General features: G+C 36.4%; 1 protein-coding gene across 4 annotated transcripts in view; it reads right to left on the bottom strand.

The window, feature by feature from the left end:
• Nucleotides 1-3,562: 3,562 nt before the first annotated feature.
• Nucleotides 3,563-16,776, bottom strand: part of GANC (glucosidase alpha, neutral C) — a 38,706-nt gene continuing 25,492 nt past the window's right edge. For 3 of the 4 annotated variants that reach the window (XM_039326051.1, XM_039326126.1, XM_039326247.1), the window contains 10 exons: nt 16,044-16,140; nt 13,628-13,729; nt 12,515-12,758; nt 11,395-11,459; nt 10,892-10,968; nt 9,288-9,362; nt 8,276-8,389; nt 7,816-7,928; nt 5,776-5,879; nt 3,563-4,817 (listed from right to left, as the gene is read on the bottom strand). In XM_039326051.1, coding sequence (XP_039181985.1) covers nt 4,705-4,817; nt 5,776-5,879; nt 7,816-7,928; nt 8,276-8,389; nt 9,288-9,362; nt 10,892-10,968; nt 11,395-11,459; nt 12,515-12,758; nt 13,628-13,729; nt 16,044-16,140 — 1,104 coding nt within the window. In that variant the 3' untranslated portion in view covers nt 3,563-4,704. Of the gene's footprint in view, nt 4,818-5,775; nt 5,880-7,815; nt 7,929-8,275; nt 8,390-9,287; nt 9,363-10,203; nt 10,273-10,891; nt 10,969-11,394; nt 11,460-12,514; nt 12,759-13,627; nt 13,730-16,043; nt 16,141-16,776 lie in introns of those variants that run through there. The other variant, XR_005554637.1, reaches the window with a different exon arrangement.

Below are 16,776 nucleotides of genomic sequence, written 5' to 3'. Positions count from 1 at the left end.
ATCATATGCAGATCTGAATGCTATATGACATGTCCACAAAAATGCAAACAACATTTTTACATCTTGCCTATTCTTCACCCTGGATTATAAATACATGAGGCTCCTATGCAACCTCCCATCCAAAACTGAAAGGGGTGGCACCAGCTGCTCTCAAACCAGTTCCCAAAATAGTTCAATGGAATGAAGTGGGAGAGTTCTTTAAGATTCTGTGTAAAGCAGCCTAGCAAAGATCAATTTATATTTAGCAGCTTAAAGTGCAGTACTAGCCATTTCTTTGGACAAGCCGGGTTGTCAGATGTACCCTCTATAGAAGAACAGGCCTCATCTGCTGATGGACTTCAATTCTATGAAAGCATAGAGGTTGCGCATATTTTTGCATGTGGAAGAAGCTAGTTATTTCCTCTCTATACAGTACTTGGGATTTGGTTGCTGTGAATGGAATCTAGAAGCTGCGTTTCTAGGCAGAAACTCCTTGTCCTAGGAAGATCCACATACTTACTAAGTCATATTAAGCTTTAAATAAAGGTGAATGTGGAAGAGTGAACTTACCATGTGGAGTAAGCAAGGCATTTTTATCCTTCTTGGGATCCAGAGTTTTGGTGCTTCCTGAGAAGGAGGGTTCAAACAGCTCCACCCTTTCCTTAATTGGAGACTTTTGTTATATTAAAAAAAGAACTGAAAGCAAGCATGTGTGTGTGACACTATTGCAGTATTGGGTTTTTACCCCCAGATACAGATTTTTCAATCCCGTTTGGGTTTTAGGTTTTTTATTTTAAAATTTAATGAAATCTACATTTTTCTATATGTAATATAGTATCTATATTGGCACCGATTAACACTGCTGCAGACTGCAAACAAATTCAGTATGTGCATGATACACATAACAGTACTAAATTTGTTTTGCTGTCCACAGAGTGCCAAATTTTAGTTGCAAGGTCAGTATTACAATAGTGGCCACCTTATTGGCTAAGAGCAGCATTTCTGCAGCTGACCCATCTTCCTTCTCCTCAGTGTCACTCGCACTTGACTCTTCCACTGTTTGTCACCTGATTGACTGGCAGATGCACCTTCTTTCCTCTAAAACTAGTGACATCAACATGCAGCCCAGGCAGTTCTCTTGAGATTTATTTTTGAGATTTTTTTTTATATTTTAATAAATAACTCAAGATGGTAAACACATCTAATACAGGTAGTCCTCGGCTTATGATCACAGTTGAGCCCCAAATTTCTATTGTTAAGTGAGACATTGAGTTTTGCCCCATTTTACGACCTTACTTGCCACAGTTAAGTGAATCACTGCGGTTGTTAAGTTAGTAACATGGTTGTTAAGTGAACCAGTCTTCCCCACTGAGTTTGCTTATCAGAAGGTCACAAAAGGTGATCCCATGACTTTGGGACTCAGCAATGGTTATAAGTATGGGTCAGTTGCCAAGCATCTGAATTTTGGTCACATGATCATGGGGATGCTGCAAAGGCCGTAAGTGTGAACAACGGTCATGTCACTTTTTTCAGTGCCGTTGTAACTTTGAACGATCACGAAATGAATTGTTGAGTGTCAAGGACTACCTGTACTCTTTTCTCTCCTATTTTCCCTGTAACAATAATCCAGTGAGGTGAGCTGGGCTGAGAGTGTGTGAGACTGGCTCAAAGTCACCCAGCTGGCTTTCTTACCTAACTTGAGACTAGAACTCACAGTCTCCCGGGTTTCTAGTTGCTGCAGAGTCCGAGGGGGATGGTTCGGCTAGAAGACCCTGCCCCTTCCCATCCCCCATTCTTCGCTCAATCCACTGAAGACGAGTGTGCCTACTCGCTCCATTCACCAGCTGGGAAGGCAGATCTGTGATGGCAACAGGGTAACCCTCAGCTTTACAAATAGTCCTTAACTTATGATCGGTTGCTTAACAATCATTTGAAGTTATGACAGACTCGAAAAAAAAAAGTTATTTGGGACCCATAATCATAATGGTGGTAGGTCAGTCATAATAAAGTTATGACTGACATACCCCCCCCCATGGTCACAAGAGCACATTTCAGGTACTTGAAAACTGGCTTTCATTAATGAACAGTTCCTGAGTTATTTTTGATCTCGTGTTTCGTCATGAGATTGCATTTCGTGACTTCTTTTGCTGTTTTGGATAAGCCGGGTTCAGAGTTACTACCATATGATTCACATAGTGCCTCACTTAACATCCACTGTAAAAACAATCGTAAAATCAAGGCTGGCCACGTGGTGATTCAACTTACAACTGCAAAAATTTGCAACCAACATTCCAAGCCCAGTTGTGGTTGTAAGTTAAGGTCTATCTGTAGATTGTCTTTGATTGCAATGTATGTGCTTGCATGCTTTCAAGTTCCAATTTAGTAATATATACATATATAGTAATACAGCCCCTAACAATGATGATTGAAGTGAACAGTTGCTGAAGGAAAATAAAAAATAAAAACATGACATGTGCCATTATTTAAAAATGAATGGCTGCAGGAACCTGAATTTAAAGGTTGGCTAGAAAAAAAAAAGGCAATGCTAATGAAAAGAACAGCTTCTGCATGTGTTGTAAAATTTCACTTAAGAAGGCAAAAAAGTCAATGTTGTTAACTCACAGAAGTACTGAAAAAAATTAAGAAAAGTTTTGAAGCTGCAAATTCTGTAGGATCTTCCACATCTTTCTTAATGAGGAAGACAACTTCAGAAAGTGAAACAGTTGCTGAAGTTGCCAATTATTTTTCAGAACATCGCGTGAGTTGCACAAGTGAATCATCTTCTTCAAGTGGCACTCCCAGATATTGCCAAAACTTAAATATGGAAAGATCAAAGCTTTTACATACCACACAGCTTGGCATCAGGTGTGTCAAGTTAACTAGGAAGACAGCAGAGACCTGGGAAAAGAGATTTTAACACAAAGGGACGTACCTTAGCAGCAGAAGAAAACAGTCAATTCTTGGAGCTGTATGACCACTGGGAGGCAGGACTGAAAAATGGGGTGGGGGGGTGGGAAGGAAAAGAGCCTGATCCCAAGTCAAGCAAGTCTGCAAACCATGGCCATTGCAGGCAGCAGCCCAGGCACAGACCTCTACAAACCTGTTCCAGGAAGCTCAATTGTGGTTGTACATTGGTGGGGCTTGGAGTGGGGGAGGGAAGGAAGGAGGAAGGAAGGAAGGAAGGAAGGAAGGAAGGAAGGAAGGAAGGAAGGAAGGAAGGAAGAAAAAGTCCATTCACAAATCTATAAAGGAGTGAAAAAATAGGATTTCTTGTTCAAATGGACTGAGATTGGCTACAAGAGCTGTAGAACCTGAGGAACAAGGAAGATTTAGGAAACTAAGACTTAAGAAATAGTTAAGATTAAAAAAACCCACAAGATTCTACACAAAGGTATAAAAACATATAAGTAGAACAGAGAGATAGAAATTTAAGAAATATTGGTAAACTTATAGTAATAGGAAAATAATAGAGTAAGATAGGAATCTAATTTTGTGCAATAAAAGTTTTGTGTGGAGAAAAACAAATGCAGTCTTCATATCTGTGTTCGCTGCCATATTAAGAAAAACCCTAACAATGAACAAATGAAGAAGCAGTTAGCCTTTATTCCTATTTCTCAAAATAAAATCATACAAAAAACAATGCTTCAACCTATATATACTTTATGATACAGAATATATTTAGCAAAAAATGTTACACTACTTTTACATGATTCTAATAACTATATCTTTGCTATGTGGGACAAAACACAAAACACAATGGAAGAAAATATACATTTTTTAAGGAGTGAGGAGACATGTATATCTTTTCTTTATAATGAGAGTGCTGATTCTATGTCCTGAGACTCTTTCCTTAGGCATGTTCTGCAACAATAAGCAGGTATGATCTGAAAGAAGAGGCATTTGTTATGAAAACTTGAGATTCTGAATGTTCTGGCACTTCTAAAATATGGCCTTTTTAATACTGAAATGGCAATTAGGCTTCTGTGCTCTACAAACAGAAAAAGTTACTTTTGGTAAATTATTTCCATAGGAAATATTAATTGCTCAGCAAAATAAAGTCTGAATTGGTTTCCCTTCTGTGACACTGTTTTACCATTCCCTTACAGTTTATCATATCATTGTTTTCTTTTTGTATATAATGGGAGGATGATTCTCACAATTTTTATGGGGATTCATCTGAAGTGCACCAGCTAAAAGAAAGCTAAAGTTCATTAATTCAAGATGTCTTTATCCCATATAAAAATGCATTTATGTTTTGTGAAGCAGAATCTCTCTATGGCTGATGTATACCTATTATAACTATTCTCATTTGCATGTCTTCTTTCTAAGAACTTCTTGGAAGAATTAATGTGTGTCAAATTGCTAAATAGAATCCACCCAAAAACGGAACAGTGCACTAATTAAAAAGTAGCCAGATAGTTTACTTCAAAGGTGTTATAAAAGCAAGAGAACTATTGCATAGATATAACAAAAAAAAATTAATACGGAACTGCAAAATCTGGAAGAAGATCAATTATCCCCAGGAACAGTTTTTGCAAATAATATCAGAAAGTTTTCATCCATGAAAAACATTTTGAATATGAATCAATTAAATTATACAAACAGTACTTGGTGTGTCACATTTGAGGTTCTGTCTATTTTAAAAGCAATCAATTTTAAAAAAGCATGCTAATTGTTCAAAGTATTATTTTTCAGTTTTTCATCTTCATCTCTGAAGCTGTGCTTTCATTTGATACGAAGTTCCCAGTTATTGCCAATGTTTAAGGAAAGTTTTTGAAGGGTCAGCACAGAATTTCTGGTATCATAGGTGAAAGCCACTGTCTTGTCTTCTTTTCCATCTGAATTGCAATTAAAGAAATACACATAAACATTTATTTAAAGTAAGCCATGTAGATTAATGTTGTTGTATATCTGCTCAAAACAAAGTCCTAATCAAGTCTTCTGTTCTGAAGCAAACGCTTCCAGAGTGAGCACTTGTTAGGACTATCTTCTGTTCTCCACTTTAGGAGAATGTTCTTGTAGGCTTTTGAGATATGTTGGTGAGATATGAGCAAGTTCAGGACTTATTAATATCCAAGCCCCCCATCCAACCTGCTCTGCAAAGCAACTCAAATGTTCACTTCTAATGAATGAAGAAAAGTGGTTGAACTGCTCCAACAGCAAAAGTTGTAGCACAAGCAGTAGTGGCACTTCTTGTTATATTAATATGCCATCGCTGCTATATGAACTGCATTTGTTCCAGTTGATTTCTGGAAGCATTTCAAAGTGTTGGTCATTACCTATCAATTAAATGTTGTCATCTTGTCTTTAGGAAACAGTCTTGTTGAATGGAACTTATTAAAGAAAAAATTTGTTATAGAAAAGCAAATGTACATTATTCTGTGTAGAAGTTCCATTTAATTCAGGGATTGTCATCTAGTGACACCCAGGAAGTAGTTGCCCTTTGGAATATCAAACCACACAAGATTTAGTTGTCCTCAACTCTGCTCACCTTTAGAAAGCCTTGAAGGACTAGCTTCAGTGAGCCCATAATGTTGATGAATTGTGTCTTTGGCAGCCACTTTGTATTTTAGGTGGGGGTGAAATTTATATTTGTATTGTTTCTGTATTTTTTTTTTTAAAATTGTCAGCCACTCAGAGTCATATTTAAGAGAAGGGTGGGCATATAAAACAATTAAAATTAATAGATACAGTTTCTTCCAAGGAGAGAAATGCAATGCTTCAAATGCCCTGGAGAGTCTAGTGTGGAAGCAAAGAAATCAATAAGCTGGAAACTAGACTATTTCTGTCTCTTACCAAACATAGTTGCTGTCACAACAGAGGGCTCCTTTTTTATTCCCAAAATCAATATCTGTTGAACTATACATTTTGTCTGGAATAGTCCTTCTTCATCAGCACATCTGAGAAAACAAAAATGGTGTTTTAATTATTAAAATGCCTGCTTGTTCTGGCAATCAACCAAAGCTCCAGAGGGTAGGACAAGAAACGATGGTTGGAAACTGGTCAAAGAGAGAAGCAACCTGGAAATAAGGAGAAACTTCCTGACAGTGGGGACAATTAACCAATGGAACAGCTTGGCTCCAGAAATTGTAGGCGTTCCATCACTGGAGATTTTCAAAAAGAAACCAGACAGTCACTTGTCTGAGATGGTATAGGTTCTTCTGCTTGAGCAGGGGGCTGGACTAGAAGACCTCCAAGGTCCCTTACAGCTCTATTCTATCCTATATTCTATAGGGAATACAGTACCTTCTCTTCTAAAGATTGGCAAGAAAAAATTAAGAACGTTTGTTAGCTTATCAAATTTTTTTAGACATGGTGTTGAAGATGCTGCTTTGGGGTGCCCACAGAGAATCTCCAACATGGTGCATAAACTCATATTTTATATTCTTGGGAGGGAGAAGGAACAGATACAAGTATCTCCCTGAAAGAGAGCCTGGCTGGAGGACAAGATGAAGGAGGTCTTTCTGTTCTTCTACAGGCTGGATTCATACACCATAGTCAGAATGGTTTGTGTGATTTGCAGTGAGTGTGATGTGTATACCAGCCAATTACAGGTAGTCTTCAACTGACAACAGTTCATTTAATGACCAAAGTTACAACAGCACTGAAAAAAGTGACTTCTGTTTTTCACACTTACCACCATTGCAGCATCCCCATCGTCACATGATCAAATTTCAGATGCTCGGCAATGGACTCATATTTATGACGGTTGCAGTATCCTGGGATCATGTGATCACATTTTGCAACCTTCTGACAGGCACGGTCAATTTGGAAGCCAGATTCACTAAACAATTGTGTTACTAACTTAACAACTGCAATGATTCACTTAATAACTATGGCAAGAAAAGTTGTAAAATGGGGCAAAAGTCACTTAACAAATATCTCATTTAGTAACAAAGATTTTGGACTAAATTGTGATTGTAAGTCAAGGTCTACTTGTATGACATAGAAACCAATTATAGTAAAACAAATCATGATTCAAAATAGTGAAAGAGGTAAACCTAACCATACAGGGCATTGTTTGAGACTAAATTAGTTTTCCCCAGTCAGTCAGAAAGCAACTTGTCTGAAATGGTATAGGTTCTCCTGCTCGAGCAGGGGGCTGGACTAGAAGACCTCCAACGTCCCTTCCAGCTCTATTGTATTCTAAAGTTGTGTTTACTTTTTTCCTTGCTGCTGAGAAAGAGACAAAATGTTAGAGTGGTCTTGTAAAAAGAAGGTTTCTTTAGGCACTCTGTCTCTGCTTCCATTTTAATTCCATTCTCTCCTGGTTCCATAGAGGATAGAGGAATTTCCCCAGCTCCAGCTGTGGTGACACCAAACCTGACCAGCCCACAATGGTTGAATTTTGAAGCTTTGTTTTTATGAAATGGAAAAAAAATATGATATGGTAGCACCTCATCCCCCTTTGTGACAGCAAGAAGGGCTTTGACAATAATCATTCCTACTGAATGGCCTAGTCCAGGGGTAGGCAACCTTGGCTCTTTTATGACTCGTGGAATTTAACTGCCAGAATTCCTGAGACAGCTCAAGATAAATGACTGACTTTGTCACATATATCATGTGAACAGAAGTGAAACTCATGTTTATGATTCAAAGTTTCACTGAGTTTTAAAAAGTACCAATTGGTTCCAAACAAATATATACATTTAGTTACCTGCTCAGATTATAGCTGAACAAAGTCATTGGCACACATTTTTTGGGACAAGAAACTGAAAGTTGCAGTTTGTTGATCTTTATAAGTTGAAGTGTGAAACTGATGAGCAATGCAGACGTAAAAGCCTATGATAATCAATACTTTCTGATTCTTCATTCCATATTTAGGGTATATTTTACCTGGAGGAGAGGACATTCTCATGGAAGCTGAACTTTCTGAGCAGGAACTGTTTCTCATGGAGATAATGAAATGAGTGGCCATCATCCAGGTATAGTTTACCTGTTGCACATCCCTATACATCAGGCAAAAGACAGAATTATTTTATAATCAAATTCACTATCATTTGGATGTTTGCCCACCTGCAAATCTGGGTAAGACATGCAAGCAAACAAGCAAACTCATTTACAGACACAGATAGACATTTTATTGGGAACTTGCTTTGCTTTACTTTCCTATAGTGTTTGATGGAAAGCAAGTAATTGCTAATTAGAGAAATGAAAACCAAAATCATATTGGCATTAAAATGGAGAAAGAGAAATCAGTGAAAATGAAAAATGATATTATTCATTTTAAGTAACTTTATATACACTTAAAATTAGCTATAAATAAATAGTGTGTACAAAAATAGATTTAGAGGACCTTATAATCTAGTGCAGCATACAGTTCATATGGAACATCTACCATCCATTCTGTGGATTTTCCTACAGAAATCTTCAAAGGTATAATAGTCCCACCACGTTGAAATACAGGAATCTGCAAAAAGAAAATAAGTAGTGACTGGATTCGCACATTGCACTAAGATAATGTTTTTTTTTAACCATAGCTTATTAAATTAACCATAATTAGATGTGTTCTCACAAGACTCTAAGCCATAAATCAAATCACAATGTTTCAGTTCATAAAACGTACAAAGCCAAAGCAATTCAAACTATGGCTTAAAATATTGTAAGTACAATAAAATACTTTTGGACAAAAGAAAGAGACAATGAAATACTTTTTTGTAGCTAGCTCCTGCTTAGCATATACTATTTGATTCAGAACATCAAGCCCTATTTTTCTTAGGTACTTAATCAGGGCTAACAATACATTTGTATTAGCAAGAGCAAATGGGTTCATATAACATCAAACTGGTAGAAATAATATCTAGTGGGAGCCCAACTAATTCTATCAAATTTCATATATTCCAGAAAAGTCTGTGTTTATTTTATATTATTTATCACTATATTCAATTCAATGTTAACATAATTAAAGTGATTTTGAAAAATTAATTTTTGAAGAAAATATTATGCATTTGGTGAATAAACTATATTTCCACTGTGTAATTTGAAACATTAACAGTGTCAATATTTTTAGTGCTTGAAAGACAACACAATCTTAATTCTGTATTTTGCTTCCACTGCATGTCCTTTCTATTTGTGGAACACAAAATCCTGTATATTGTACACACACTGTATTATTAAGAAATAAGGTATTATTAGGAGATAACAGTTTTGGTGATTATAAATTTTAGATTTAAATCCTTACAAATTCTACATTTAAATCAACAGAGTTCACTAAGCTAGAACTATCCCATTCTCATAACAGAACTCCAGTTTTACTTAAATTAAAATGAAGATAAAGCTTTTTAAAAAATGTTAAAAGAAACACATACGTTGTTCAGTGTTACTGGGATCTTCAAGATGCCATGACCTTCAACATGTCTAAATTTTCGGAAGTCATACCAAATCTGCCAAATAATAAAAAGGAAAAACAAATGAATAGGAATTAGATTTTAGATATAGAAATCCCACATGAACCCTAACAGAAAATCAAATCAATAAATAATTTATAAATCCCAACCAACACAGTAATAGCAAACAACACACAAAATAGCAATAATTTGAGAGCAGTAAGTGTTCATTAAGACAACTATAATCAAGCCACCATTTTACATTTTTCTCAAAAACTAATACACATTTATTCAACTCAAAACTCTCACTCAACAATTTAACCAATTGGACAGAAACAGGAATCCAGAAAGCAAAAATGCTACTTTCCCCAACCCTTCCCTGAAGTAGCAGCAGATTATCTTAGTTTAGAGTTGGCTAGTAGGGTAAGAGGACTCTCTAGAAAAAGATTTACTTTTTGAAGAGCAAGAGAAAATTCATACTGTCTTATGAAAAACCTCGTTCCTTTTTGTTAGGGAAATGAGGCTCTAGTTTTATTGGCAAAGTATGATAAAAGCAGTTTTCAAATTAGTATATTTTCCATCCATTTCAAATAGAGGAGGAAAACATATTATTGCTGCTGTCTGGTTGAGCTCCTAGAGATTTTGGAAGTTGAAATCCAGCAATGTCTGGAGTGCAAAAAATTGCCTATCCTGAAAAGTAACCATGAAAAAAAATCTGAACTTTTCTGTTGCTGTCTCTTTTAATAGGTGAGAGCTATTTCCTGGAATGAGCAGGTTCAAGCTCTAAATAGCTTTAAAGAATCAAAGCCTTATCTTAAATTGGGCATTTGTCAAAAGCATTTCCAATTCAATACTGATGGTGGGTAGAAGGCATTATAATGATTGCTATCGTTAATACCTTATTCAAGTATCAAGTAAAGCATTGCCTGAGGAATCACAATTCTGTATCTAGATCTCCGAGAATATTCTAGAAAAAATATGGTTCCATAAATAATTCAGTTAATATGTTATCTAGAAATTTATTTATCAAATTCATACACTGCCCATCCCACTATCTATTGGTCAGTTTACAGATGAGAAATGTATAAAAATAATTAATAAGACAGAATTAAAAACAGAGTTAACAACAAAGTTAAAAAAGGCAGAGGGAGTGCCCTCAAGCCACCAACCATCCCAGGATTGGATATCATTCTTGGATCTCCAGGTTAGTTGGCAAAGAGATCTTAAGGCTATTCCAGAAGGCCAAAAGAATGGAAGCCCACTTCACCTCTGGGGACAAGATGTTCCATAGGGTGGGAGCAATTACTAATATATTCATTAGTACCTGGACCAAACTTGGTTAACTAGGCATTTCTGTAAAGAAAATTAAATTAGCAGTGTGCAAATAGCACCCTGCACTCTTATTTTAGTAATCTCATGCAAAGATTTGTGTATGTATGTATGTATGTATGCATGTATGTATGTTTTAATTAGTATCAGTATATGTGTATATGTAAAGTGTATGTCAGCATGTGATGTGTGTGTGTGTGTGTGTGTTTGTATATGTGTGTGTTTGTGGGGAGGGAAATTCATTTAATTTCTCTTACCTCTTGTGCGCCTGGCAGAAAGACACTGATTGTACTGATTTTTGGAGCAGTGACTGGATGCACCAACAAAGCACTTCCTAAATTAAAAACATAAAAATGCATTGTTTCATTTTTCTTCTCCTATAATTAGCAGAATTTTAAATAATTGTTTGTAAGTATGATCTATACCCCCCCTAGGAAGATTTTTATGCTCAGGTCTGTATCCATCATTGAACGTCTTGTGCTCCTTAATTAACCCTGCTACCCAAGGAGACTGATTGTAATTACCACAGGAAAAAAACAACAACCTGACATCTATAATATACAATACAAATGTGCTGAAGTAGCAATACTTCAGCCAACTCAGAGGAGCCTCAATCAATACAATGATATTCATCTCTACCAATTCTTATGGAATTGACTATACAAATTGGAATAACGAACAAATTAGAAAAAAATAGATGGGGTACATAATGCTGTAACTTCAGAATAAATAGTAGATATTATGGATAATTTAAATTTACCAAGCATGTACTCATCTTCAATGCCAAAAGTTTCTAATTCCTTTGGAAATTCCACCCAGAGAGGCCTATAAAAAACAAAGGCATTTCACTATTCATACAAATGCTAAGAAGCATAATTTTCTCTCCTATACTGCATCTATTTATAGTTTCTTAAGTTCATGCTTTGGATGTGGGCATTAAAGTTGCTATTTTAACTATTTAAAATATCTTGGGGTGTGTGTGTGTGTGTAATCACTGCTATACCATGTGAGCTTTATGATTATAATTACAAAATTATAATACAAAAGTGCTACAAAAAGAAACTTATTAAAAGCCTCAGAAAGAATTGTAAATGGTAGCTTATTAACTGAAATATTTAAACAAATCAGATTTAGCTGATTTGGTTCTATCCTCTCCCCTGACTGGCTCAACCAATTTTTTAGAATTTGGTCCCTGGTATGCCAATCAAAGACCAAGGAAAGCCAACAATCCCCACAAAGCTAATTTATAATAGTCCCAAAAGCACTAATGGAAAGTTGGTTTAAAAATCTTTTGCTACTATTTTCTATAACAAAATTCTGGAAAGCTGTATATAGAGAGAGTAAGGAAGATGATCTTGATGGATATATTCAAACTCTGTTGCCAAAGCAACAAGGGATAAAACATTAAGTCCAGAACATCCAGAACACACTCAAAAGCAACTCAGATACCTTCCTAACTATAAGTCAGAAGAAGTAGTACAACACAATCAGACTTGCAAGATTGATATCAACCCTACTAAATAGACCAGACCAAGAAATCACCATCACAGATAAGCACTAAAACTACCTTTATTGAGATTATCTATAATAAGATCTTGAAAGTCTGATTGGGAATTATATTTCATACCTCATTTAATTCTAGAGAATGCAAAGAGTTTCAAGGTAGTCCTTCCATTGGCCTGTTTTTTTTACCAGCTCATGATACACAGATGGTGTCCTAAGAGATCACAGCTAAAGTAGTGAACTAGTATCTGTGCTAGGCCTGCATTTCAATACATATTTCATTAACATTTCTATGTGGTGTCTAACCATACATTCTATATTTGTTACAAATAGTTTAGCATAAAGCAGAAATCGAACCTTTTCAATGACCAGCTTACCTCATAACTGGTTCAGCCATGCTGTGTGCCTGATAGAACAGCGTATAAAGGTAAGGAAGCAGGGAATAGCGTTCCTTAATAGCTTCCCTGATGATCTTTGTGTTCTTCTCCCCAAATAGCCAGGGTTCACGACGCTTGGTGTCCCTACTGGCATGGCCTCTGAAGAAAGGCTGCAAAGCCCCAGCCTGATACCATCGAACCAGTAGTTCTGGTTCTGGATTTCCAATAAATCCACCGACATCCGCTGGACATCAAAAAAATATTGTTTGCCAGAAATTGGTGAGAAATTCAAACTCCTTGGATTGTCCACCTTTATTAATAAAGGTTAAAGACCAAGACCAGCAGACTAAGACCAAGCAGACTAATTTTCAGAAAAACAATTTAGAGAAATTTTGATTCAGCCTCTAATAAATGCAAAAAAGGCCGGGATACACTTTTTCAGAGCTGCTGGTACTCGGCGTGAATAAAATTCAGGTAAATGAGTAGTCTGATTTGTTGTAACATGGTTCTTAGGCTCCTAATGAATGGATCCCTTCTTAAGAATAGTTTACAGCTCATGATATGAATAGCTTCCCTATAAAAGCCCACTTGATACTGAGCCGAGGTGGCGCAGCAGTTAGAGTGCAGTACTGCAGGCCTTTAGCTGACTGTGTTCAGCAGGTCAGCGGTTCAAACCTCACCGGCTCAAGGTTGACTCAGCCTTCCATCCTTCCAAGGTAGGTAAAATGAGGACCCAGATTGTTGGGGGCAATGTAAATATATATATACATTGCTTACTGGTGTATACCGCTTAGAGAGTGCTTGCACTTAAAACGGTATATAAGTCTCATAAATAAATAAATAAATAAATGTTGTAATCCTTTCTTACCTAAGCATTGCAGCAGGTTAAATATAATTTTGCATTATTAAAGTGAATTATTCTTGATTGTGCTCCGCATGGATAAATGTTTTAATTAAAAACAAACAACTTTTGAAGTGTTTGAGTCTGTTTAAGACTTCAGAAGCTTCTCTTACTATTTTTTATTTTGTCTTAATGGAACATAATATACTTTCTGCAAGAGGAAAGGAAGCCCAGTTAAATGGAAATGAGAAAGAAATATATCTATATCTTACCTCCACAGAAAGAAATTCCCGCAATGCTGATTGTCAGCAACATTGGAATGGAGATTTTCAAGTAACTCCAATCTGCTGTGTTATCTCCAGTCCACACTGCACCTGAAGATGCCATAGCAAAATCTTAACCCTGTCTGTATTTAGCTATAAGGCCAATTAAATTGAATATATCGTACTTTGTTGTTGTTGTTAATTGCGAAGTCGCATCCGACCCATCGCGACCCCATGGACAACACTCCTCCAGGTCCTCCTGTCCTCCACCATCTTCTGGAGTCCATTTAAATTCACACCTACTGCTTCAGTGACTCCATCCAGCCATCTCATTCTCTGTCATCCCCTTCTTCTATTGCCCTCAATCTTTCCCAGCATTAGGCTCTTCTCCAGTGAATCCTTCCTTCTCATTAGGTGGCCAAAGTACTTGAGTTTCAATTTCAGGATCTGGCCTTCTAAAGAGCAGTCGGGGTTGATCTCTTCTAGGACTGACCGGTTTGAACGCCTTGCAGTCCAAGGGACTCGCAGGAGTCTTCTCCAGCACCATAGTTCAAAGGCCTCAATTCTTTTGCGCTCAGCCTTTCTTATGGTCCAACTTTCACAGCCATACATTGCAACTGGGAAAACCATGGCCTGGACTATACGCACTTTTGTTGGCAGGGTGATGTCTCTGCTTTTTAGTATGCTGTCTAGATTTGCCATAGCTTTCCTCCCCAGGAGCAAGCGTCTTTTAATTTCTTGGCTGCAGTCCCCATCTGAGGTGATCTTTGAGCCCAGAAAAATAAAATCTGTCACTACCTCCATTTCTTCCCCATCTATTTGCCAGGAATTGAGAGGGCCGGATGCCATGATTTTGGTTTTCTTAATGTTGAGTTTCAAGCCATATTTTACGTCACTACAAATATGTTGCTGGCCTTACAAAGTTAATGACTCACTGGAAATTGTGTATTGCCAGGAAAATTGTAGTACTGCCATGAATGAACACAATTGCAAAAGCCTAAGTTATTTACAATACTGCTTCTGATTTAAGAAGAGCTGTATTCCACAGACCTTTATGGTTTGATTTTTAACACATATTCCATGTAATGTGCTATGAATTCACATATGTCTGTAACTATATTTTGGAATATAATTAAGCAGAGGCATCTTTGTGTGCCTAATGACAAAAGCAGTGCTGTGCCAATATGACACAAATTCCACCTCCTTTGTGTGACACAGCACAAATAAGATTAAATAATGGAACTTGCACTTCATAAGGTCCTGTAGATGCCTCTATAACTAAGTAATTTTCACTGTCTTAAAAACCTGGTCATCCTAAAAGTTTGGAATTTACTGCCCATTGGTTTTTTTTTTATAATTTTCATTATTTACTTCTTTATTTAATTCATGTATTTATTCAATTTATATATGCCCATTCTCACCTAGAGATGACTCTAGGCTGCTTATAATAATTAAGGTCCAGAATAGATAATATTTTATTTAAAAAATCATTTGCCATGTAAAAAGAGGCTAAAGCACAACAGCAAAGCTTTTGTTGTACTGTTCATATGTCAACATGTCAGGTGCTTTGCTTATCTTCACATTTCAAATTCAACATCTTACAAATGTCTCACATAGCATGACTGTCATGACTGGGGGAATAGAGAGCATGATTTATTTATCATTGCATTTTATTAAAAAAGGTGATTTTATAAAATGAAGATTACCAATATCCTTCAGAAATAAGCGAACAGAATGGTATGGATCTCGTTTGGACTCTAATTATCAAGCCAGCAGCTGAAATAAATCCATATTTCAGTTTAACAGCCTAAATTGTTCTAAATCTGATTAACTATAGTTCCTTGGAGATCATTCTGATTTAATTATGTATTACAGTAGAATTAAAGGGAATATGTGCACAATTAAACACATATGCTTGAGTCTCTTTTACTTTCAAGCACACAATTGTTCAAACCATTGAGTAACCTAGAAATGGTTAATTCTCAAAGCTCAGGCTGACTATATCCTTTAAGCAAGCTGTATCTGGTTCCCCGTAGGCTTTCCAAATTAAAACTGTGCTAAATCCTATCACCTATATTTCTGAGATTCTTTTATTCACAAATAATAAGTTTTTTTTCTATCTCTGCCTCAGGAAGTTGAAAAAAAATTGAAAAGTTTACTGAGCAGAAAAGTAGAATTTATTTCAGTTTTTTTCTTTAAAGAAGTCCAGCAGGATGGAGATCCTCATATTTTTATGTTTTCTTTCAAATCATCTGATCATCTGACACATTGGCAAATAACCAACCATGGTTTAAGAACCACTGGGTTAATGGTTGTATGGGAATCTGAATGACAGTGAGCACTGGCAAAGCATGCCTTTGTTTTTTGTGCAACTGGCTTTTAAAAGAGCAATACTAGATAAAAATCAGTCTTTCTCGACACTTACCATACTTCTGCGATCCAGCAAAGAAAGAGCGGGTAAGAACAAAGGGTCTTTCCAGCCCTCCACTTCGTTTCACCAGCCCTTCTGCAGTTGCCATTTGCTGAAAAAGTTATTATTACTACTATTATTGTTATCGTACTGTTATTATATTAGATATCCCATCTTTATTTTGAACAACCCAGGGTGGTTTATTTTCCTCACAACTGTCCCAAAGATGCTTTCTCAAATGGCAATTGGAGTTTCTTTGTTTATCCTTGAAATCCTTCTCATTTCTCATCCAAGGAGCTTCTTCAATTCAGAACTGAAGAAGTTTCTTGGGTGAGAAGCAAAATATCTCCAAGTAAAAACAAAGAAAGTACAGTTGCTTTTTGAAAAAAACACCTTTGGGACAACCATGACATAGATAACTAAGCATCTCCATAGACATTTTCCTCACAACTGTGAGGTGGATTGAGCTGGGGGAGGGTAACTGGCCCAAAGTCTCCTAGCTGGTTTTCAAACTCATACATAAGGGGGACTAGAACTCATGATATCCTGTTTCTTATCCGCTACTTTAATCATTATGCATCAAAGGAACGGTAAGCAAAACATTTTTAGCAAATGTAGCAATGGGATTGGTATTATACAGAAGTGAGGGCCAGGAATGATACATCTTAGGAACAAAAGTGATACATCTTAGGAACAAAAAGAAAGGAATGAATGATATTGTAAACAACAACAACAACAACAACAACAA

This window comes from Crotalus tigris, unplaced genomic scaffold, assembly GCF_016545835.1.
Source record: "Crotalus tigris isolate CLP2741 ecotype Arizona unplaced genomic scaffold, ASM1654583v1 scf7180000017545.3456711, whole genome shotgun sequence".
NCBI classification, from domain to species: Eukaryota; Metazoa; Chordata; class Lepidosauria; order Squamata; family Viperidae; genus Crotalus; species Crotalus tigris.
Note: the sequence above shows the minus strand (reverse complement) of the source record. Positions and strands in the feature narration are given on the sequence as shown.